At 36.7% G+C, this 26,660-nt stretch overlaps 1 protein-coding gene across 1 annotated transcript in view; it reads left to right on the top strand.

The window, feature by feature from the left end:
• The window catches only part of LOC145263137 (diacylglycerol kinase zeta-like), a 1,403,365-nt gene that overhangs the window by 997,240 nt on the left and 379,465 nt on the right, over positions 1 to 26,660 (top strand). Inside the window, exon 9 of the mRNA XM_080120103.1 lies at positions 22,477 to 22,715. Coding sequence (XP_079976229.1) covers positions 22,477 to 22,715 — 239 coding nt within the window. The remainder of the gene's footprint in view (positions 1 to 22,476; positions 22,716 to 26,660) is intronic.

A 26,660-nucleotide genomic window follows, 5' to 3' on the forward strand; every position in this document is an offset into this window, starting at 1 on the left:
CTCATTAATTTGAACAGTTGCGAACATGATTCTTCAGTTACATTTGTTTTCTATATTCAAAGCTATTTCATTTTTCTCTGTGCCCATAAATGTTTTATCATCGTTCGAAGTGTGATTACATTTTTAAGACTACTTAAGAAGGCGAAACCTCGGAATAGGCATTTCGATAAATGCGGTGTTATGTCAAATAATTATAAGGATTAGCTCAAATGGAGATCGAGAGCTGAGTGGCGGTCGACGTCGAGTTCATGAATTCAACATCCTTTCCAATTAAATTCCCGTGCGTCCTCCACCTTTTTCATTCACACCACTCGCTCCTCTTCCCTCTCCGCCTTCCAAGCCACCAACAATAAAGGATATATCAGTGAAGATCTCTGCATAAAATTACCCATAAATTATTTGTATGTCACAAAATGGGGCAAAAAAATTTTTTTTTAATAAAAATGAAATCTGCGAATAATGAAAACAGTTTCCGTTACCTTTGACCTCACGATCATAAATCAGATTTCAATTCGATGTTCTTGTTTTTGGTTCCTCATCTTCCCAAATCGCCATTTCCTTTATTGCGACTTTTACTTCCCTCTATAAAGCAAACAATATTTTCATTTGTCGCACCTTAACTGGCAATTCAATGAGTCGTAATATTTTGCTTCGCGGCGTTGTCATCGTCGTCGTCTCTTCTCCATAAAATGCAGATATTAAAAATCTGTTGATTTTGTTATTCTTTTCAGCATTTGTCAATGGATTTCAATAAAGAAAATTCCCCAGGGATCTCTTCGCAATAGAGAATCGAGTAACAACGTTTACAGTGGAATGTAATTGTTATTCAAAAAACAAAAAAAAAACAAAAACAAAACAAAAAAAATGAAAAAAAAACGTAAAAAGAAAAGATCGCTTCTATAATAGCATTCTTTTAAATTGTTCTCAAACTGATGATCAGTAGCTATATCATATTTTCACTTGCACAGAAACAATTGTTACATTTTCAATAACAGAATAAGTCTTTTCTACTTATGCAGAATAGGGATTGCGTTATCATCGGCATATTCCGGGCAGGTTACTTAAATCACCAATAAGTGCTAAAACGCTTAGCCAATGAAGTTGCAGCAGCCGACAATTTTTTTTTTTTAATTTCATTTTCACCCTAAACAAGGCACAGTGCCACTTTGATGCAGGGAGCTACTATTTGGGAAATAATTTGCAGGGAGACTACTGAGGGAGTTGAGCAACAAAATGTCTGTTTACATTACACTTGAACTTTTGCATGTCGAAACAGTTATGGAAGCAGGAACCCGGAAGAGAATTCCAAAGTTTACCAGTCCTAGAGTAGAAGGCTTTCTTCCACCCAGGGATCTCTATTGTTTAGGGGTGGGATTTTGCTGCTTGTTGGGTTTGTTAAGCGTATTAACGCCAACGGGATACAAGGGCTTGTCAACAGGCAGAGAGATGCAACATTTCATCGATGAGACATAGGTTGGAGCCTAGCTGACAGTTCGGGCCCTACTAGGTTAACGATTCTCTTTTGAACCCTGTCTAGGAGGGAGAGACTAGTAGCAGATGCACTAGCTCAAATGTGACAACAATACTCCATATATGGGCGAATGGTGGCCTTGTATACTCTCCGGCAACTTAACTTAAGTAACTTTCTATCACGGTAGAGAGAACCGACCTTCTTTGCAGCAGCCTTGGCAATGCCCTCAATGTATCTGTTCCAACTCATGTCCCTGGCAATTGAAAATATAAAGAACTTGAAGCATAAAATCTTTTGACAAAATGATTGAACCTGAAAAGGGATGATATGCCGTCAAATAAAACAACCAAATACCATCTATAACATAAATCTCACCTGTCTGTTTAAATGTATATATGTATGTTTGTATATATGTATGTATGTATGTATGTTTGTATGTCTGCCTAAAACTTTCGACCGAGGCGACGGATTTTCAAAAGATCGGTATCGTTTTGAAGCTCGACCCTTATCAAAAACAAATATCGAAAAATTGGCTAAAACACTAAGTCCTTCATCCTCAATCGGGCACTTTTCTACAAAGGGGGAGGGTAGCTTTTTTCGCTGATATTTTCGAAAGTCATCCTTTCTTTTCGATTGACTAGCCTTAATTTAAACCTTTGTCACTTTCGTTTTGGCGATGGATGCAATGGCAAGAACATCACTTTTTTTCACGTTCTTTTCCTCCTTCACGGTACGAGCTCGAGCCTGCCTGCCTACTAATATTTTTTATCATTTATTTATTTATTTTTTGCTCAACACACACTTCCAAACACCCGGGCAACGCCGGGCACTCCGGCTAATGAATAAATATTTGAAGATATAAAGAACTTAAGTGTAAAACTTTTTTCCAAAATTACTGAGTTCGACATTTAATAATCCAAAATGGTTGACATGCGGTAAGACAAAACAACCGAATCAAGCTGAATCAAACTTCTTGAATAAATATTTGCACATATAAAGAACTTGAAGCATACAAGCTTTTTTTTTTAATTACCAGATTCAGCATTAAAATAACCCGGAAAATAAAACAACAAACAGTGGAATTATATTCTTTTTCAATGGATGGCCAAACACTGCAAATTAGCATATATCTCGATCTGCTTCTGAAATGCACTAAAGATGCAAAATGAAATCCTGATGATGGAATTTGTAAAACCAACACAAAGTCAAGTATCTGCAGAATGTCTTCTTGGTTCCTCCTCTTCTCTTTTCTCTCTCCCAACAATCGAACACAGCATATAATAACAAAACTCTAAAGCACGTCTGACAGCACTGACTTCTGCCAACAGTCTCGCCTCCTCTTAACAGCACAGGCTTTTTATATCGCAAAATCGTTCACCTCTATTTGCATATTCTTCTAACTCACGTGATCACTACTCTATAAATAAGAGTCTTGACCGTTTCTTTTCTTTCTTTTTATTTATTTTTGGTGACCGACCCGCACGTGGTCTATCCAGGTAAGTCACGCATTTCTCCACACTCCCCCCTGATCTCATGATCACAAACAGGACATGCGGGCAATCGTCGTTGGCGGGTACTCCTTCGAAGAATTGGGGGCAGCACTTCCTCATTGCTGTTTTCTTCATTACCACCATCATTACTACCAGTCTGTTCCATTATCCCGTCTCGTGGTTCCATAGGCGGTGTCTCACAATCAGGGCAGGGGGGCAGTATCCGTCTTTGTCGGGTACTTCTCCGAAGAATCGGAGGCGTCATCTCCTCGGTATGCTCCATCATCCCTTCTCGCGGGGTTTCGCAATCACGGGGGGTGGGCAGTATTCGTCTCTGTCGAGTATTTCGATGAGGCATTACTTCCTTGTGTCCATCGCTCTCCTCACTATTGTCATCAGTATGTCCCATCATTCCCTCATCTGGTTCTGTTGGTGGTGTTTCTATGCTCACCTGAAGGGGCAGTAAGTGATCAGGATCATCTCTGAACGGTGTGTGATCCTCCTCATCGTCCTCAGAATCAGAAGAGGTATAACAAGGGCGGATATCTTTTACGTGACGTGGTATGCCACCAATCAACATGGTCTGAGGACTTATGATTTCGTCTATTTTTCCCCGGAAAAATTTCGTAGTGCACCCAGCATTTGGGGGTTTTATCCAAACAAGGTCTCCCACCTGATATGGTGTATTGACAACACTCACCACTGATGGTATGGCATCAACTCCTTTCACACGCTGTTCATATTGGTAAATCCCATTGGCTGGTGCAGTTGCTGGTGTTGCATTGTCCTTGGGTGTTATATTATACCAGTACACAGCTTCTGGAATAGAGCACTGCGTCCTGGCTGCAGTTCTTTTGATGGTGCGGTGACACCGTTCTGCTATACCATTACCTTCGGGATAATATGCACACCGATAATGCATTTTAATCCCCCATTCGTGCACGAATTTCTGAAATTCTTGACATCGAAATGTGGCGGCATTATCAGTCAGAATTTCAATCGGAGCACCACGTTCAAAAAAGACGGCTCTCAACTGTTGTATAATGCTGGCTGCATCTTGTCGTGTCAACAGGCGCCATATTGTGAAACGCGTCGGGCCACAATCCGTCATGGTCAAAAAATGTTTGTCCCCATAATGTGTTATGTCCAGTTGCCCTCCACCTCGAGCTTCCCTTTTTGCCATTGGGATGGTGCCGGATCAATTCTCTGACACTCTTCACACGAACGTATGGCTGCTTTCACTGATGCTTTTGTAGTTGCAGGGCATACCCTTCGGACAAAATAGGCAGTCCTCTGAATTCCAGGATGTCCAATCTGCTGGTGTATCATACGGATCTGGTCAGGTGTTAATTGATCCGTTACAGTCGCGCATGTTTGTTGTTGAAGATCGGATCCCTGCCTCATTGCATCGATCCACCTCTTTGGTACTCGAGTCAAGCTATCAGCCAAATTCTGCATCGACGAGACTAACGTAATGTCTACCTGCAAGCTGTATTCGTCAACTAGACGCTTAATTATTGCTAGTCTCCTTCGTACTAGCATTTCACTTGCAGCTCTAGTCTTAACTCGAGCCTTTCCAGTCAAGGTGTCGGTTAACCAATGGTAAACACACAATGAGTCAGTGTGGAGATGCACAACATTAGTCTGCCATTGCAATGCGAGATTAAGACCTTTTAACGTGGCATCAAGTTCTGCCAAATTTATATGTTGGGCATCATTTTTCGGACGAAGCCAGCATGCATCTTCCACAACAACACCTAGTTGCTCCAACACGACACCTGTAGCCAACAAACTTGCGTCAACCCATGCATTTAGTTCGTTTCCAGACACTTGCCACTCACCCCGGGCAGGGTCATTCCTATGCACTCTGGACAACATCTCAGCCATCATTTGTTGGAGAGAATCATCATCCGCAACATCGTCCCATCCTTTTGTTACTGTAGTCACTCGTCTTTTCACCACTCCTGTTGCCGATCGGAGCCATCCACAGACAGGTAGATGTCCTACCAATTTACCACAGATAGAAAACACAGTACGTCTTGTTAATACATTGGGTAACTTTGGAAGTGGGCTCCCTCGTTTCCATCGCAACGTATTGCCCTCCTCCCAGACCTCGAGGCCTAGCACGGGCACTCCATCCTTTAGGCGCTTAGGGTCTTTGCTTATTAACCCAAACGCTTTCAGTTTTATTCGAACTGCATCCGCAGACATTATGTCCTCATTAACATAGATGTAATCTATGTAGGCTGAAGCAGCTTTTGCTGTGGTCTCATCCTGCATCAAAACAGTTTTAATAATGGTTGTCATAATCAAGGGTGCTACGTTTAGGCCGAAACCCAAACGTGTCAAACAATATAGTTTTCCCTTGAGTAGTACTGTCTGAAACGGCCATAATGACTCATGGACACGTATCTGCAGGTAGGCCTTCTTTAGATCCAGAAGTGCTACATTGCTCCCTTTTTGACGCCACTCTCTCAGTTTAGCAGCGCACACATCTGCGTTTCCGGTAAACGCATCAACATGCCGATTCAACTCTCGGTAATCCATTATGGGACGAATTTTTTCTTTGGTAGGTTGTTCAACAGCCATGAGCGGAATTAATCCCTTGGGTGGTCCCAGACGTTCCTGTGGGTATGGTATTAACCAACCGTTGTCAATCCACATCTGAAGTTCTTCTTCATATGCGGCCCTATTCTTGGTAGAAACTGCATACTCTGGAATCGTGTTGCACAGCCGATCTGGTTCCTGGCCCATGGCCCATTTCCACTTTGCAGTCCACACCCTTTCGTTGTCATCAAATGTAGCACAGAAGTCCTTTTCTTCAATCGACATGGCTGCACAGACGTCTTTCCCTTCTCCAAGCCTGATACCTCTAGCTGCTGTGATTGTAACGCCTCCTAGTGCTTGTATTGCATCAATTCCAAGCAACATGTCGTAGCCAAGGGGTTTCTCCTGCATCACCAGAACGTCAACTTTAGCTGTGTCACCCTTCTCAGTGCGGATTGTGACTGTCCCTTGACCACAACATACCCGTGATAAGCCATTGATGGTCATAACGCCGACTGGGTTCCTCCGCCACACCGGACAGCAATGGGCACTAACTATAGACCGGGAACACCCCGTGTCTATAAGTGCTGAACACTGCACATCATCAAGTTTAATGCTAATGACAGGCAATCCTGTGTTTATTGGTTGGCAGGGGGCAAGGGTAGCGATAGTACCTTGCCCCCAACTTCGTTTCCCGAACAGTTGCGAGATATGTGCCCAAACTTATTGCAGCGATAGCATTGCACTGGTCTCTTTGATTGTGGATATACACCTCTCCTATCACTCCGGCACTCTTTAGCAAAATGATTGGCCTCCCCACATTTATAGCACACTGGGGTGGCATGCTTATTACTATCTGGAAGAGAGTCCACATTGCCTCCATGTCGAAAACGAGCTGCTGCTGCAATTGGTTCCTATTCCTTACAGATGTTTCGAGCTCGGGCCAATAACTCATCAGTTGACAATTCATCGATTCTTGATGATGCCCGCAACCCGCATTTATTTGTTTTGGTCATTTGTTTTCGTACCAATGGGTATTGTAAAACGAACCCCAAAACAAAAATCCACGTTCTGGGGGTGGGGGTGGGGACAAAAACAAAAAACAATAATGACTGTACATTAATTTAACTGATTTTTTTATCATTTCATTATAACATGTGTAAAAAATAAAAACTGAGAGACTGATGAACCTTGAGAAAACTTTTAATCTTCAATGCCAAATAAATACACACGTGAAAGCAAATGAAAAATGACAGCCTTTCTAATACTTAACCTAGTGAGAAGGGGAGATAACTGTGTCTTATTAATAGCAGTATATTATCAAATTATATTATCAAAGTGTAGGACTGGTATTATTTACAACATTATTCTGAAAAAAATAAATAAATAAAATAGACAAATAAAAATAGCACATAATATTTACATTACCCGACGTTGTCCAGGAACGAAAGTGGTCATTACTAGGGATATGACAAGAGAATATTCTTGTCATTATTTTGACTTTCGAGTATATATTAGTTAATATCTTATATGTTTTTAGAGAGCGTGATGTGGTTCTCGATTAATTAACTGTGTCTAACTGTGTTGGATATATACTCGAGAGTAAAAAAAAAAAAATGATAAGAATATGCTGCTGTCATAGCCCTAGTTATAACTAGTGAGGGGACGATTCCATTTCTGAATCAATTCTATTCTAAATTCCCGATTCTGATACAATTGACGATTCTGTCCTAAATTCCTGATTTCAATACAATCTTTTGTCAAATTTCCTAATATTATATGGTTGTTATTATTATTTTTTTAATTTCCGGATACTGTAAAAACAGGTATAAGGTGTGTACAGACGTGCAAGAATGGACCAGACTGTCCCTGTGTAACAATCTCAGGAAGGCAGAAAGTTGGAAGGGCTGGGAAAATAGTATTCCAAACTTTAGGACAAATGACAAGATGGCAGACAACAAAAGACTCAAATGCATGTATGTAACACAAAAAAGGGTTGATATGCAGTCTAACAGAGAAACTGTTAAAACCTGCATCTGGGTGAATTCATTTTGCATAGATCATGATCGTCTGCTCGTTAAACTGAATATGATAATGATAAATATGAATGAACATGATGATGATGATGATGATGGTTAATATGATCAGGATTAATATGATGAAAATGATAAACATAAGAATAAATTTGATGATATGATGATGATGATTAATATGAGTATGTCATATTATATGATAATAAATATAATGATTAATATGATGAAGATGATGATTAATATGATGATGATGATTAATATGATAATGAAGATGAATATAATGAAGATGCTCCTGCTGATGAATATAAAATTTGTTCTAATTTTGTCTCAAACTTAAAATATAATATAAATATCGAAATATTCACTTCATCTTTAGATTGAGGTCGACTATAGTCGAGGGCCACCCGAAGGCCCCCTTTTCATTAGCTGTAGGGAAGGGCGCCACTGTATTTCCAGGACTACTCCACTTACCCTTCATTCTCCCCTTATAATGTTGAATATTTAATAAGTTTTTGATATGACTTGACTGAGGATGAAACCCCGGTGTCTTGGCCAACTAGCGAATACTCTAAAAGTAAAACCTCCCTGTTACTAAAAAAGTTGAAGCGCTACGAAAATGGGAGTTGTACCATTAAAACGAGCTACATTTTGTGCTCCAGAATTTATTTTTCTACATAGTCATCACTAATCTCAATGCACTTTTGCTAGGAATTCTATAAGGCATCTCTGATTTTGATGTGCATCGATGTCAGGGGTTGCTTTCTAAGAGTCTCATACTGTCAGTATGTGCAACAGAGAGATGAAACTTTCCGGTCATGAACGCACAAAATTTCAGTCGCGATGCCATTTATGATCCCCTCTGATCCATTCGGACAGAATAAAAAAAATAGGAGCAGGGCTCTACGGACAAACTTATCTTTAGTTGACCTTTGACAACTAAATATTTTCGTTTACTAGCCAAATAGAAAAGTTACTAGCCAAACCCACATGCTTTTTAGAATATGACATCTTTGTTCTGTGATAAGTATGTACATCATAAAGATTTTTCTGTGTGTGATTTTTTAATAAGTGTAATTCTAAATATACAACAAATTTTATGTGGATACTTGAAGGTATAAACGTTCTAATTCCTTCAGATATTTTTTTTAAACAGACTTTGTTAAAAAAAAAAGAAGAGTATATTGTTCTATTCAACTTTTATTGTTTAAATAATTTAACTTTGTTCGTTTTATTAAAAAAGAAAGTTGAAAAGAAATGTTTTATTCAGTAGTGAGCGTTGGAAGATTGTCGGTGAAAGAAATACAACCGCCAAAAGATAAGCGTTTCATTATTTCTAGTCGCCATTTTGAAAAATCACTCGCAATGTAGAGCCCTCCTGAGGAGGCATTACTTCTAGGATGCCCTTCGCCGTATTGTACCAAATGGGCCCCTGAATATGATGTAAATATCGAAATATTTGTTGCACTTTTATATTTTTCATCTATCATCTTTTTTTTATTTTTATTGTTTTTAATGTTATTGATTATAAAAGAATGTGGCCATTTTCTTTAGCCTCCTTTGTTGGCATTGTATCGGTGATCTAAATTTAGTACATTGTATTTGCGAATACTGATATTAAGAAAAGACTGTTTATTGACGCGGACGATATCACATTGTGATAGCCGAACACCGTCCGCCAATAACGGCGTCTTGCCTCTGTTCCTGGTCTGTCTAATATTGTATGAAAGCGCGGGATCAATGGCGGGCAATAATAATAATATTCATTAATACGAGGGAAGGAGGAGGAGTAGGAGGGGGTAAACCCTATTGAGTGGGTGAAGTTGGATAATGTCGAAAGAGAAATGGATTTTGTTTCTTGACAAAATCCGTTATCATCTCTTCTTTTTGATCTACTCAATGTTGGGAATTCTTTTTTTTTTTTTTTTTTTTTTTTTTTTTTACTCATCTTCAACCCCAACAAGGCATATTGCCACTTGGGTGCAAGGGGGCCACTATTTGGGACCATACCTAAGAAAGATTAACAAGATGTTAGTTTACGTTCCATTTGAACTTCTTCATATCAGTACAGTCAGGGTAGCAGGAAAGGAATTCCAAAGTCTAGCTGTTCAAGGGAATAAACTATTAGAATAAAAAGCTTTTTGGCATTTAGGGACCTCAACAGTAAAGGGGTGAGATTTTGTTGCTAAGCAAGTTTATCAGGGATATGTACGTCGAGGGAGCACAAGTGCAACAAATTCATCAGAGTACATTCCATTAAAATACTTTTAAAACAGGTACAGGGATGCAACATCACGGCAATGGGACAGGAGTTGAAGCTTAGTTGATAAAGTGGGACTTATTAGGTTGTTGATCTTTAAATGTACTTTTTTTAGTTGTTCAAGCGTATATTTTTTGTATTTATTATTATATTATAGTGGACTTAATGTATATTAATGATTTAAAATTTTTTAAAAAATTGAGTCATGCGCCACCATCGAGAATCGAAACCAAAACGTTTAGCTTACGATTTATTTTTGTCTCTGCCGTTAATGACTGAGCTATGAAGACATGTTTGCTGCAAGGCTAAAAATTAAAACATGAACCAATCACTATTACGTTATGTATGCATCTTTGTAATGCCGGCGTTTGATCTTCATCTGGCAAATTCACTTTTGTTTAATTTTCACTTTTGTACCAACTTTCTCGGGCTAAAACCCAAATATTAAGTTTCGCATGGGTTTAAATACCTTATATATGAAGTTTCCTGTCTGTAGACCAAAAATTCTAGAAGTTGGATAGGAAACGTTTTTTAAACAAAAATATATACTTATGCATAAATATATATGGAAAGAGTTTTACTATAAACTTTTTACGCAAGCATAACTCATGTAGAATATCTGCATGTATATAATTACAAGTAATAGTTAACTAAAGATGATCATCCCATAAGAAAAACAAAAAAACTAACAAGGAATTAATTAAAATGAATGTTTAAAAGAATATGCAAATTAGCTAGATCTTTTGCTAGTGAATGCAGTTCTACGATCCATATATACCAAAGTTGTATTTTCTTGGTTTTTAATATGAATATCAATACACAAAAAATCAATCAAATTTATATGAGTATAGATTTCTATCTGTCTTCCACTTTTTTCTCTGAAACTACTGGGACAATATGGCTGAAATGTTTGTATGGATCTTTGGTATGGTAAGATGCAATAAATTAAATATTATGGTACCCGTATGATGTACAGTTAAGGATTAATAGGGATTGGTATTTACTGCAAAAAATGAGCATAAATTTAACAACATTCAACCAATAATTTGGCATAAAGCACTCACTCTAAAAGTCAATGGCTATAACTTTGTTTTTAAAAAGCAAAAAAAAAGTATAGTAGGAATTTATAATGCAACACACCAGCCGGTTATGATTTGTAACTCAAGTTAATGCTTGATTATTTGATTACTCATCTTAGATGTTTTTCTTACAACGTTTCGATCGATGTAGTTCATGATTTTAATATTTAATAGAAGATTTAAGCTAATTTATTTTATCGTAAATAGTTATTATTGCATGGTCCGTGGTCTTACTAGTGGCCATTTTGAATGCCAATTGCTCTGAATAATGGATGATCCCTTTAATATCCGATCTTAAGGGAAAATGTCATATAGCTCACTACACAATTTAGGTCATTACCTTTTCAACGAGCCTTCATTTGTTAAATTCTGAGCAATAGTTGTTGGAACTAATAAAATTACCAAAATAGGATATATATATATATATATATATATATATATATATATGCTGTCGAAAAAGTAACTGAAGGGTTTTGAACTTAAATAGATTTTTTTATTTTTGATGATATCTTTCTGTAATTTTAACACAATTTGACTAAGATATTAAGAAATTTTTTAAAACATGCGAACTTCAAACAATCTTTATTTATAAAAAGTAATATCTTTTAAATGTTACCCATTTTCAGCTTCGTATATTCATGCTCTTTCCAAAACATTATTCATGGCAGATTGCAGAGTCTCTGGATTGCGATTTAACTCCCTTATTTCGTTCCTAATCTTTTCCTTCAATTCTTGCAGGGTTTGGGGTTTGTTAACATAGACTCTTTCTTTAAGATATCCCCACAGGAAAAAAGTTGGAGCTAGTCAAGTCTGGGGAACGTGGTGGCCATTTGATATTGCCATAGCGATAGAAATAATATTGTCGCCAAAGCATTGCCTGAGAAGCTCCTTGGTGTCCCTTGACGTATGTGGAACCATAACCCGGGCCTATTTTGAATTTGTGGGCGTAGGAACTTTGTAATCACAGTCCGGTATCTCTCTCCAGTAACAGAGGCAGCATTTTTGTCTTAATCTTCAAAAACAAAAAAAAAGGTCCAATGATCTTCTCCTCTGTTACTGCACACCATACAGTGCACTTCATCGGATGCAACTGCTTTTTATTCTTTTTATTTTTTTTTTATTTATTTTTTTTTTACAAAGGCATCACCACATTATCAAGGCCAAGAGGCCACTCAAGGATAAGGGTTAAAGAGTGTACAGTAGAAATTGGACAATATAGTAATCATTAGTAATGAAAATTTGGTAAATTTGATAACTTATATGAAACGGCTCATCAAGAACTTATTTACGTTAGACTTGAAGACAACCATATTGTAGTCAGCCGGAAAGCAGGAAAACGGAAGACAATTCCACAGGCGTGCAGTTCTAAGAAAGAAGCTTTTTTCATGGAATCTACGTTTAGGTTTAGGCACAGATAAAGAGTGGGGGGAATTATTGATAGTGTTTACAGCTAGACGAGTGTTTTTATAAATTGCCCTTGGATTTTCAGAGCCCCAAAATCTGTAATTTTGTTTTTTAACGAATCCATTCAAATGAAAATGGGCTTCATCTGACATAATCAACTTTTGCAGAAAATTGGGGTCATTTCGGACAAATTCTTGCATTTAAACTGCATATTGAACCCTTGGTTGAAAATATTCAGGCTTCAGTGTTGAACAAGTTGCATTTTATAATGAAAACGTTTTAAACTGTGTAGAATATTGTATAGTTAGCTTCGACATATCCCAAGTTGTGTGGAACGCTGTTGAATCGATGTTTCAGGATGCTGCTCCATGCACTCTCGCACTTTTTCCCTATTTTCATTTTTGATGACATTTCAAGGTATGCCAGCTTGCAGGAGATCAAGTACAGCTCCTTGGTCTTCAAATCGGTGCACAATGTTTCAAATTGTGTTCTGACTTAAGCTATCTCTTATATGAAAATGCCTTTGATAAGCTCTTTGAGTGAAAACAATTGACCCCTGATTTTTTGTAAAACAATTTCACAACTTGCGCACGTTGTTCAATGCTAAACTTATCCATAATTAATTTCCAAATATTATCTGTAAAATATCTGAAATAGAGAGAGAAAAAAATCATTGGCTTTCAAGAGGTTAAAGTTGACAGAATTGACCTTTGCAGACTCTACCAAACTCCTCTGCCAATTTCGGGTCTGGACACTTGAAATTTTAGATGTAGGTTACTTAGAAATGGGTCAAAAATTTTAATTTGATTTAAGCCCAAAACAATAAATGTTAAAGGGTCAAAATTGGGGTAAAACTTTTTTTAAAATTTACCTCTACGGTCTATACGAACTTTTCTCTATCCTTGTTAAGGAAACCTATTATATAGAAAGGGAATTACCGTACATGTACGCACTTTTTAATTTATACATATGCACATAAAATTATAAACAGTATATAGGGCCCAAGCAAAGTCGGGCTGAACTGCTAGTATATATATAAAAGTGAAAATGTCTGTGTACATTTCCCTACCAAATAACTGTCAATTTTCGATCTAGAGACTCAAGATTTGACATAAGGAGTATTGAGATTTGGGAAAATCTTTTTCATCGGGTTTCGTACAGAAAGTTTGCTGTCAAGGGGTAAAAATTCAACGATTTATACCTTTGAGAACTTTACCAAACTCCTCTGCCAATTTTGGGTCTAAACACTTGAAATTTTAAATAGAGGTTACTTGCATATAGATCAAACTTTTTGATTTGATTTGGGCCCCAAAAAATAAATGTTCAGTGGTCAAAATTGTGGTCAAAGTTTTTTAAAATCTGACCTGTGTGATCTCTACCAAATTACTCAGCCAATTTCTGGTCTAAACATTTGAAATTTTACATAAAGAGTATTAAGAGATAAGGCAAGCTTTTTAACTGGTTTGGGTCGAAAATTTGAGCTGCCAAGGGGTCAAAGTTCAAAACATTTTACCTTTGCGGTGTCTAACAAACTACTTAGCCAATTTTGGGTCTAAACATTTGAAATTTATACATGACTGGTATTCAGACACGCGGCAAGCATTTTAATCAGTTTTCAAATTCCTCCGCTAATTTTTGGTTTAAAGACTTGAAATTTTAGATGTAGGTAACTTGGAGATGGGGAAAACTTTGTATTTTGATTTGAGACCAAAATAATAAATGTTAAGGGGGGGAGGTCATAATTAGGGTTAAAGTTTTAAAAAATTGACCTCTGCGGTCTCTACGAAATTACTCAGACACATTTTTTTGTCTAAACATTTGAAATCTTACATAAAGTGTACTCACACGTAGGGCAAGTGATGAACACTACATAGGGCCTGAGCAAAGCCGGGCTGTACTGCTAGTATATATATATATATATATATATATATATATATATATACGCACTTGCAGACAAGCATAATAAAATGGAAATAAATGGAACATTGAGGAAATAGAAAGGTCACCAATTAGCAGGTGCTACCTCAAAACAAACAGTTTTGTAAATGTAAGAATAGAGAAAAATGAAATGTTATAACAAAACATTTTTATAGAAGTTTGTATGAATATAAAAGTTATTTTCAATCATAAAGGTGTTGATTTATGCAAACTTGGATATGTTTTTCTGTTTTTAATGTTTGTTTTATAGTTTGTGATGTGGTTTTTATGATTGAAATTCCTAGTTTGTTTAATGTGTTGCAAATTATTGTATTGTTGGTGTGTGTCGGTAAACGACATGTCTGTTTATGAGAAAAATATCTGGTGTATATGATTTTTTTCTTATTTATCCGGGAAAATATTTGAGTGGCTTTTTTCTTTGCATTTAATATAAAATCTGTGGGATATTGCAGGATTTTCAAAAGCGTGCTGGGAGGGTGTTCATTCTTATTGTCCATAACAAACCAATTTCTAATGAAGGCATATACACTGTTCCTTGCCAAAATTGGCATCATATATAAGTTGGTGAAACCCCACGTAGATTAGAGAAAAGGTTCAATCAACATAAAAGAGATATAAGAAATAGCAATTCATTCTCTCATTCATTGCAGCATAAACATACTTCTGACTTCAGACAAGCAAAAATAGTTAAATTTATTTCAAACTAGCAGTTCAGCCTGGCTTTGCTCGGACCCTATTTACTGTTTATAACTTTATATGCATATGTATATATTAAAAAGTGTGCATATGTACGATAATGCCTTTCTATATAATAGGCTTCCTTAACAACTGCAGAAGTAAATTTTAAAAAAAGTTTTACGCCAATTTTGACCTCTTAACATTTATTGTTTTGGGCTCAAATCAAATAAAAAATTTTATTTATGTCCAAGTAACCTACATCTAAAATTTCAAGTGTTTAGATCCGAAATTGGCAGAGGAATTTGGTAGAGCCTGCAAAGGTCAACTCTTTCAACTCTGACCTCTTTGCAGCGAGAAAAGGCTTGATATGTTATAAAACAAATCAACCATAACAAGCCAGTGCAGCAAAGGATGTGAACACTTTCCAGAATTTTCCTTCTTCTAAATTATTTGCAAACCTATAGTTTTTTGAAGGATTAGCTTGAATGTTGTGCAGTTGTGTTTTCAAATTCATAATGATCGGTTAATTAGTTCAAAGGTGAATCCTGTGCATAGAAATATATGAACATATACACTGTTATTGGAGAAGCTGGTCGTATATTAGAAATAATGTATTTATGCAGATACTATAAGTATAACTACACTTATTTGGTAACAATTGTGTTTGGAGTTGAGATAATTATAAGTTCAGGAGATGGATTGATTTTTCCAACAGAAAAGTCAACTTAATGCTTCCATATTTTTTTTAACTCCTGTTCACCCTTACAAAGAATATCGCCACTTGGACGTAAGGGGCTACTATTTGGGGCCATGTCTAGGAAATATTAACAAGATATTTGTTTATTTTACATTTGAACTTCTGCATATTAGTACAGCCAGGGAAGCAGGCAGCAGGAAGGGAATTTCAATGTCTAGCTGTTCGAGGGAAGAAACTATTAAAATAGAAAGCTTTCTAGCATTTAGGGAGATCAACAGTGAAGGGGTGACATCTTATTGCTAAGCGGGTTTGTCGGGGATATGTACATCGAGGGGGTACAAGTGAAACAAGTTCATCAGAACATATTCCATTAAAATATTTATAAAACAGACTCAGTGATGCAACATTGTGGCGATGGGACAGGGGCTGGAGCTTAGTTGATATAGTTGGACCGATTAGATTGGCAACTCTTTTTGGACCCTATCTAAGAGAGAGAGACTAGTGGTAGATGCACCAGCAATACTCCATGCATGGGCGAATGATGGCCTTGTAAAGGTATAGTATACTCTCAGGTGTGGGTAGTCTTCTAGTTCAATAGAGGCAACCCACCTTCTTTGCAGCAGCCATTGCAATGTCCTCTATGTATTTGTTCCAGTTCATATGGCCTGCAAATGTTAGGCCAGGGAGTTTGAAGGTAGAATTCTCAGGTAGGGTGCTATTTGTCACGATTGGAGATGCGTCTTGTAATTGTTAAAGGAGAGCAGCTTAGTTTTACTAGCATTAAATGTTACCATCGATTTGTGGCCCCATTCCACTATGGTCTGGAGGTCATTTTCTAACGATTCTGCCATTGTCTTAGATTTATGTACATATGTTATTCCCTCATTCATATTATAGAGCATTGTATCATCAGCAAATATATCCATTTCGGACACAATATTATCAGGGAGGTCGTTTATGAATAATAATGGTTCAAGGATTGATCCTTGAGGCACTCCCACATTAATGTTATGCTGCTTGGATGTACGTCCGTCAATGACAACCTGTATGCTTCTATTGTCTAAGAAGGATCTAATTATATTTAGTATACGTCCAGTTATACTATAGGATTTAATTTTCATTAGCAACCCTTTATGCCAAACTTTGTCAAAGACTTTGGATATATCAAGGGCTACATCCCTGGCTTTGCCCGCCTTATCCAGTGCATGGTAAATGTGTTCAGGGATGACTGTTAAAATATCTGCAGTAGAACAACATTGCCTGAATCCATACTGTTTGTCAGAGAGAAAATTTGCTTTTGTGAACTAGTGCTTGATTAATTAAGGTGTCAAAGAGTGGGAGGAGACTAATGGGGCAATAATTGAAAGGGTCTGTTCTTTCACCAGAATTCTTGTACACTGGTACCACAGAGGTTATCTTCCAGCTATTAGGAAAGCAAGATTCAGCAAGGCATTTATTGTAGAGCTTGGAAAGTATGGGGGCTAGCTTGACTGAACATTTTTTAATTAGTATAGCAGGGATGAGATCAGATCCATACACCTTTGAGGAGTCTAAGGTTTTTATGATATCCATATAGAATTATAGATCTCTATGATCTGGATATTTTTAACCCAAGTCTACGGATGTACGTACCAGCAGTGGATTTGCAGATTGTACCAACTATCAACCAGCTTCATTGATCAGATCTTCTTATTATTTGACTACGGACATCAATTTGAATATCCTTTTCACATCTGTATATATTTCTATAGAATAATATTTGCTTCTGGAACAATAACAGAAACTCGTAATAAAGTGAAGATATTGTTGTTTGTAAGCAACAGCTTTCCTTGCAGACATGTATATAATCAAGCTTATCAGATGTTTTTACTTGAGGGGTATTTCATTCCGGTCTCCAGATAATGTCGGGTAATCGGGAGAGAATATGCATCATATCGGAGCCTACCTCTCCCTGTAGACATGTATAGGATAAAGTTTATCTTTGTTTTTTCCTTGTGAGGTAATCCATTTCGGTTTAGAGATAATGTTGAGTCATCAGAAAAGAATACCCACCGTTCTGGGGCCTATATCTCAATTAATATAAACATTCTTCTCGCATCTGTATAGATTTCTATATAATCTTGCAAGCATTATTTTCTTTTAGAACTTTGAAGCTTTCAGTTTTTGTGCAAACCAGCAATGTTTTTTTATTGTTATTTCACCCCAAACAAGGCGCAGAAACACTTATTGAGTGGCTACTATTTGGGACCAGATTTGCAGGGATACTATTTAGGGAGTTGGGTAGCGAGATGTCTGTTTATATTACACTTGAATTATGTCGGCATAATCAGGGAAGCAGGGGCCTGGGAGGGAATTCCAAACTGCAGCAGTCTAAGAGAAAAAGCTATTCAAGTAGAAGGCTTTACGGCATCAAGGGATCTTTAATGTGTAGAGGTGGGATTTTGCTGCTTGTCAGGTTTGTCGGGGGTATTTTCGTCGAGGGGGTACTAATGCTTGAAATTTGTCACAGGGATGCTACGTCTTGGTGAAGAGCTTTCAATTTTTGTATTAAGCAACAAAGTTAAATAAAATTCTTTTTCTGGACTCTTTTTTTTTAAGAAAAAAAGCCAAATGTTTGAAACTCCATGAATAAGGAAATAATTCACTTTATCTTGTAATTCTTATTTTATGAACAACTAATGTTTCCTAATCATGATTTTCAAAATTTTAACTTGATGCTCCATCTCAAATATTGTCCACCATTTTATGCTATGAAGATTTCTTTTCACTCATTTTCACACCAAACAAGGTTTACTGCCACTTGAACGCAATGGGGCTACTATGTGGAATCGTGTCTAGCAGGAAACTGAAAGGAGTTGAACAGCAAGATGTCTGTTCACATTACATTTACACTTCTGTACAGTCAGGGAAGCAGAAAGGAAACAGGGAGAAAATTACCAAGTCCAGCAGTCAGAGGGAATAAACTATTGAAGTAGAAGGCTTTCCAGCATCTAGGAATCTCAACAGTGATGAGGAGAATCTTGTTGGTCCTTGCATTAGTTGGGGATATGTATGTCAAGGGGCAACAAGTGCTATAAATTCATCAGAGCACATTCCATTAAAGTACTTTTAAAACGGGTATAGGGATGTGAAATTGTGGCGATGGAAAAAGAGCTTGAGTTTGACCAATAGTACGGGACCCATAAGAGGTGAGATTCTTTTTTGAACCCTATCTAAAAGTGAAAGACTAGTGGCTGATGCTACAGCCCAGATATGGCAGTAATATTCCATGCATGGCCGGAGTGTGGCGTTGTAAAAGATATAGGATGCGTTCTGGTGTGAATAATTTTCTTGCATGACAGAGGGAGCCCACCTTCCCTGCAGCAGCCTTGGCAACATCATCAATGCATTTGTTCCAATTCATGTTTACTGTGAATGTTATGCTAAGGAGTTTAAAAGATGTACTCTTAGATAGGGTGTTATTTGTCATGGCAATCAGTGGTTAAAATCAAGGTATAATGCTACTAAATTTTATGTTTAGAATCCTTATTCAAATTTGGATCAAAATCCATTCTATGGTTTTTATTATTATAGAGAAAATATCTAATTTTAAGGCATTTTTTTTTTTTTTTTTACAAAGGCATCATCACATTATCAAGGCCCAGAGGCCACTCAAGGATAAGGGTTAAAGAGTGTACAGTAGAAATTGGTCAATATAGTAATCATTAGTAATGAAAATTTGGTAAATTTAATAACTTATATGGAACGGCTCATCAAGAACTTATTTACTTTAGACTTGAACACAACCATATTGTAGTCAGCCGGAAAGCAGGAAAACGGAAGACAATTCCACAGGCGTGCAGTTCTAAGAAAGAAGCTTTGTTCATGGAATCTACGTTTAGGTTTAGGCACAGATAAAGAGTGGGGGAAATTATTGATAGTGTTTACAGCTAGACGAGTGTATCTTGTGAAAGTTTGGCGAGGGGGGACCATAGATTGAAGCTCAGTTGAACACTTTCCATGAAAATAACGATACATCAGAGACAAACTCGCAACATCTCTTCTGTGAGATAGAGGTTGCAAGGAGGAGAAAAGGACATCTCCTACGAGGCTACGAAGTCTATTTTGAACTCTATCAAGGCAGGACAAGTCCTTTCTAGCAGCTCCTGCCCAGATGTGGCAACAGTATTCCATCCTTGGACGTACCTGGCTCTTATATAGGTAGAGAATAGCATCAGCAGTGAGATATCTACTGGATCGATAGAAAGATCCCACCATTTTTCCAGCGCATCAGAAGAAATTGAATTTAAGGAGAATAGTAAGTGGTTTACTTTCGGCAACCATGTAACTCTTTTATTTCTCTTATTTTGCCCTTTAATTTGTTGCAGAGGGGAGCAAAAGTTAATATAACCAATCGACCATACAACTAAGAATATTAGACTCAAGGCAAAGGAAGGTAACAGCAAAGACAAAGAAGAAATGACAAACACAGAGTGTTCGGTTGAAAAGGACAATAGAAACCGTCCTCTTTTATTGACAAGCAAAGATGAAAGATCGTAAGGCAAAAAAAAAAAAAAGTCAAGATAGAGCATCAAGATCGGGAGCTGGACATTGATGCTGAGCTGAACGTCAGTGGACTCTGGAGTAGGTAGCCTAATATTGACTAGTACTGGAAAGGATAATTTGATGGTTACAGGCATCAGAACGGTAACTGGACATTGACATGCTCTGGAGTGGGTAGCCCGATGTTGACTAGCACTGACAAGGATAGCTTGATGGCTACAGGCACTGGAACGGGTAACCGGACATTGACATGCTATGAAGTGGGTAGCCTGACAGCGAATAAGACTGGCAAGAGTAGCTTGAAGGCTGCAGGCACTGGAATGCTGCTGAAGGATTCAGGAGTCGCTGGAAAAGCTGTGAGAGGCACCAAGGACTGCTGAAAAGTTGCAGAAGGCACCGAGGGTCACTGAAAGGCTGCAGGAGGTGCTGGAAGCATCTAGAGGAAAAGGCAGGCGTCTTAGAATGCAGGCAGTGATTTGTTGCTGTGGAAAAAAAACTTTCAGAAGTTAGCCCTGAAAAGGGTTGTTTGTTTGTTATGAAAAAACTTTCCGAGGAAGCCCTGATAAGGGCTGTTTGAACAACTGCTGTTGAGAGCTTTGACTGAGTGCATCAAAGTCACGTCTGGGAAGACACTTTGCTCCCCCGCTGAAGGTGAATTTGGGGCCGATGTCTTTGGCATTTATAAAAAACTGTTCACTCAACAGCAGCGCACCCAATACATGAATAAATGACTAAAATTAATTTAAGCTGGTATTAATAATTGTCAATGGTGTATTGGGCGTTAGTTGTTATTTACAATCATTTCAGTTCGAAATTGAAGTTTTTTTTTTCTGTTTTTGTTTCATGGAGAACAGATTGAATTTGTGTGTTTTTTCTTTTCTGTTCAAAACGAGAAAAGGGTTGTTATTATTTTTAACACATGGCAGTAATGGCGGTTGTCTGCCGCCAGGCAGCATATATGAGATCGTTTACAAATGGCCGGTGTAGTAAATACATCCCATGACAAGTTTTCACATTCTAGGAGCAATGTTTCTGACAAAGAGGGAAGAATTGCTATTTTCTGAGTACGAATCGATTCCATCTAATACTTATCGTTGGCAAATTTTTTACCTTGAAGTGGTATTTTTTTTTAGCTCCTTACTTCAACCTGCTTCATGTCTTGTCTCGAACGATTTCCATAAAAAAGTGTTTTTTAAATAGTGTCTAATCACTATCGTCTGAATTCAGTTCAAATCTGAAATATTTGAATTTCCAAGTGAGAGGTTGTGCCCATATAATAACCCCCATAAAAATCTTTTTAAAATGCTGTAAAGAAACTGAAATTTAAGGAATATTTATTGTTGCATTATAACAAAAATCATAGGTATTACAATTTTCACAAAGCACTTCTAACCCTCTTTGTTTGTATTAAACTAAATCTATCGTACACTGCAACCTTTTGTGTATAGTACCAACATTTATGATGATCGGTTAATTAGTTTCAGAGTCGATTCTATCAATAGAAATATATAAACATATACACTGTTATGGATAAGTGTTGGGGACGCACTCCTACTGCTGTGAAAATGAACTATTTCATGATGTCACTTTCGTTCATGACGTCACTTCCGGGTAACAATTTTTATCAAAATTCACAGGTATTAGAATTTTCACAAAGGACTTCTAACCCTCTTTGTTTGTATTAAACCTAATGTACCCTACATTACCATCTTTAATGTCTAGCAGTTATGTACCAAAGTTTATGTCTAGCAGTTATGTACCAAAATTCATAATCATAGTGAAAGGGTTGGATTCTATCAATACAAATATATAAACATATACACATGGATAAGTGTTGGGAACACACTCCTACTACTTTGAATAATGAACTATTCCATGACGTCACTTTCGGGTAACAAGAAACGGTTTACCAAAGGAGTCAGAGACAGACACGAGGAGATGATGGCCGTCACCACTAGTCCAGCAAAGATATTGCTCAATTACCTCTTTTATGTATTTTGTTAATACATATTTATTTAATTGTTACTGTGTCTTCCTTGTCAATTATTCAAACACTAACATCACAGCAACAAGCTGATCTACTTATGTTAGAAATAATGGACTTAGCTAGATACTATAAATATAACTATATTTAACATGTTATTTGCTAACAATTTGTGGCAGTTATGGCCTTAGAACTATGACATGTACTTCTGTAACATAAATTTTCTAATACACTTGTTTTTTTGTTGTTAATAAATACCACGGTGTTTTTCTTGGACATTACCTGCTTGCAGGGCTACAAAATGCACCCACATAACTTTATATAAATAGACATGTATTTTTTCTTTTGTTTTTCAGGGCTCATTCAAATCTTCTTTAAGAAAACGAAAAAAAGCTTCACTGAAGAAAAAGAAGAACAAAGACGAACAAAAGACGTTCATTGTGAAAGCCATTCCATCACCTAGCACAAAACCTCTTTTGGTGTTTATCAATCCAAAGAGTGGTGGAAACCAAGGGGCCAAAATAATGCACAAGTTCTGTTGGTTACTTAATCCTCGGCAAGTCTTTGACCTGAGTCAAGGTGGTCCAACATTTGGGTAAGTAACGCCAAAAAAAAAAATAAATAAAAAATACAACAACAACAAAAAAAAAACAAGTGAAGCATGCATGGTCCCCCCACGAGTACACAGTGAGCGAGGCATAAAAAACGTAACTAAGTTCACCATTTCACCCCCACCCCACTCCCATTTAGCCCCAAAAGTCCCTAAAGCCTTAACATATTTAAATTTGAGTTGAGCACCATGCAAAACTGCTATTAAATAGACATAAAATGAAAATTTGGGACAAATATGGTAAAATAGTCCCAAAAATGAAGTGTTTTTATTAGCCCTAAAAGAGACCCTGGGGCACACCCAAGAGTTATCGCGAAGTATAGACAAACAAAATTATATAGAAATCAGTTAGTTACAACTTTTCAGAAAGTTTTATAAAAATCCAAGGCATCAGTTTTTTTTTTTAATAAGCACAAAAGTGTCATTTTTAGCCATTTTAACCTGAATGGCAACCCTAGGGAAGCAACCGGAATTTTCCCGGAAAATTTATTATGTTACTTTTTTTTTACTCGTATCATATTTAATGTTTGTGCAAAATTTCCAAAAATTCCAAGGCGTAGCTATTGAGGAAAGTGCAAACGGACGAACGTGAATTTACAGGTCCATTCTTCTTTTGTTGAGCGATCAAAAACATAATTATCACTATTAGCGACATAAATTATTTTAAAGTGTAACAGAAGATACCACTCACACAAGCATCAGTGCGTCTGTTTAGCCTGTCAGGTGACAGGATCAGCGAAGGAAAAAGAAGAAAAGAAAAAATTACGTTTGTAGATAGATTCATTTTTTTTTTTTTTTTTTTTTTTTTTTTTACTCATGTCCAATTGTAACAAGGCATATCCTCACGACTTGAACGTCAGGAGCTACTATTTGGGACCATGCCTAAGAAAGATTAACAAGATGTTGGTTTACATTACATTTAAACTTCTGCATATCAGTACAGCCAGGGAAGCAGGTAGCAGGAAGGGAATTCCAATGTCTAGGTGTTCGAGGGAAGAAACTATTAGAGTAGAAAGCTTTCTAACTTTCAGGGACCTCAACATTGAAGAAGTGTGATTTTGTTGCTAAGCGAGTTTGTCAGGGATATGTATGTCGAAGGGGCACAAGTGCAACAAGTTCACCAGAGCCCATTCCATTAAGATATTTGTAAATATTTTTTATGTATATGTAGCATTAATTTGCATACTAGGGGAATAGCAACTATAAGAAGGGTGAATTGGAGAGAATAGAGCGTCAAGTGTGTGATGGCTGAGAGAGAGCATAGACATTCACAGTTGGTGTTGGGAATTATCGTTTAAGTTGAGAGGAGTTGCTACAAATTGCAGCATTGGTGAGAAGGAGTTCTGATATACATACAATTATATATATATATATATATATATATATATATATATATATAAAAGTGAACGTGTCTGTCTGTCTGTGTGTCTGTCTGTCTGTGTACATTTCCCTACGCAATAACTCTGTCAATTTTTAGTCTATAGACTCGAAATTTGAAATACCGAGTACTGAGATTTGGGAAAATCGATGTGATGGGTGTCAGCCAGAAATTTGGCTGTTTAGGGGTCAAATTTCAACGATTTGACCTTTAAGAACTCTACCAAACTCCTCCGACAATTTTGGGTCTAGACACTTGAAATTTTAGATAAAGGTTCCTTGAACCTGGATCTAACTTAATAAAGTGATTTGAGCCTGAAACTATAAATTTTAAGGGGTCATAATAGGGGTCAAAGTTTTAAAAAATTAACCATTTTTTTTTGTTTTTTTGCTTTTTTTGCACAGCATACACCTCCAAACACCCGAGCAACGCCGGGCACCCCTGCTAGTATATATATATAATGAAAGAAAATCCTAATTTTCTTTACCTGCACTTGAAGTGTTGTGTATTAATTGAAAATTGAAAATAATTATGCATATAAATGGATACGTTTAGAAGGCTAAAAACAATGCAGTTTTTTTTTAAATAAACAAATTTATTTACTTGTATGAGAGATATTTCGATGCTACACATTCTTATAAATGAAGAGTCTTTTTTTTTTCTTTCTTAACTGCATGGTGGAATTCTGCAAGAAAGAGTGTGTTAATCCGTGGGTCTTGACAACAGCTCGATTTATATATATATTAAAATTTACAAAAGAAATTGATTAAAAGCAATTTATATTGCTTTAGCTATGCATTTGTGACTTATCAGCATCAAAAAGAATTAATATTTAAAAAAGAAATTTACCGTAAATAGTGACAGAGTAAAAGATTTCACGTTCAGCCATTTTGATTATTGCATTATTTTACTCACTGTCAAACGGAAAATTAAAACTTATTTTTCTGAATTTTTAAGATGATGCTTGATAGTTCATATTATTTGGAATCTTCAGACTATTGTTTTCATCTCGAGTGTTCTTTTGAAAACGTTTTAATCGATGTAACCTCTGATTTTCTTCTGATGTATTTTTTCGACTTCAGGAATTCTTTTGTTGGACTCTGAAATCTGCACAAACTTTCAAACAGAACCCCTTAATTAATCCACGGAGGTAATCTCGTTCAATCAACCATGACTGGGTAGAAGTTTTAAGTAATTCGCAATTATTATATTTTAAGTGTCGCCTACATCAAGGATTGAACCTTCAACCTCCAGAAGAGTGTAACTTACAACTGAATTTTACGAAGTACTTTATCTACTACTCCATGGGTCCTTGCAGCCAGAACGAGAGCATGCTTCCCCCGTGGGTTAAATAGAGGGTTCAGGTTTCAAATTCTGTACAGATTCTAAAGTTTGACAGAAGAATTCCTGAACTTGACAAGATACATCTGAAGAAGGTTGGAGGTTATATCGATCGAAACCTTGTGAAAATAACACTAAAGATGAGAACAGTAGTTCGAAGAATCCAAAAGATACAAATTAAAACTTATTTTCTGTTTTCCCCTTTCAAGTTAGGAATTGAAAGTTCTAAAAGTCTTTGCTACGATAAAGAAATGCACATAGAGTCATCGATTAATCAAGATGGCTGAAAACGGATAATTTTACTCTCATTATCTTATTATACTGTAAAATGTTCTGCACTTCTATGTTGGTCCCCCGACAAAAGGAGGGTAAACCTGTAAATCCACCCTTGTCAGTTTGCACATTTCTCAATAGCTACGCCTTGGAAATTTTGGAAATTTTGCACAAACATTAAACATGATATGAGTAAAAGAGTAACAGAACGGATTTTCCGGAAAAGTCTGCTTGCCCCCTAGGGGTGCCATTCAGGTTAAAATGGCTAAAATTGACACTTTTGTGCTTATTAAAAAAAATTGATGCCTTGGATTTTTATAAAACTTTCTGAATAGTTGTAACTAACTGATTTCTATATAAATTTGTTTGTCTATACTTTGCGATAACTCTTGGGTGTGCCCCAGAGGCTATTTTAGGGCTAATAAAAACACTTCATTTTGGGGACTATTTTACCATATTTATCCAAAATTTTCCCTGTAGGTCTATTTATTAGCAGTTTTGCATGGTGCTCAACTCAAATTTAAATATGTTAAGGTCTAGGGGATTTTTTTTTTTGCGGGAGGGGGGGGGCGCAAATGCTGGACTTAGTCATTTCTTTTTTGCATGGTGCAGAACTCAAATTTACATATGTTAGGGCTTAAAACTGCATCGTTTGCTTATTTTCACTAGGATTTGACATTCCCTGGGGACTTTTAGGATTAAATGGGGGGGGGCAGATGCTGAACTTAGTCATTTTTTTTATGCCTCGTTCACTGTGCACTCATGGGGGACCATGCAAGCTTCACTTTTTGGATATTAAATTTCTTAACGATAGCTGGTAAAAAATTAATAAATAAATAAAAAATTGTTTTTGACGAATTTCCCAACGGTATTTCCTCCAAAATATTTTATCTCGTAAATACTAATCATTACTTCCCCAAAATATTGTTTTAAAATCT

This window comes from Euprymna scolopes, chromosome 38 (genome assembly GCF_053919585.1).
Source record: "Euprymna scolopes isolate OS-2025 chromosome 38, ASM5391958v1, whole genome shotgun sequence".
NCBI classification, from domain to species: domain Eukaryota; kingdom Metazoa; phylum Mollusca; class Cephalopoda; order Sepiida; family Sepiolidae; genus Euprymna; species Euprymna scolopes.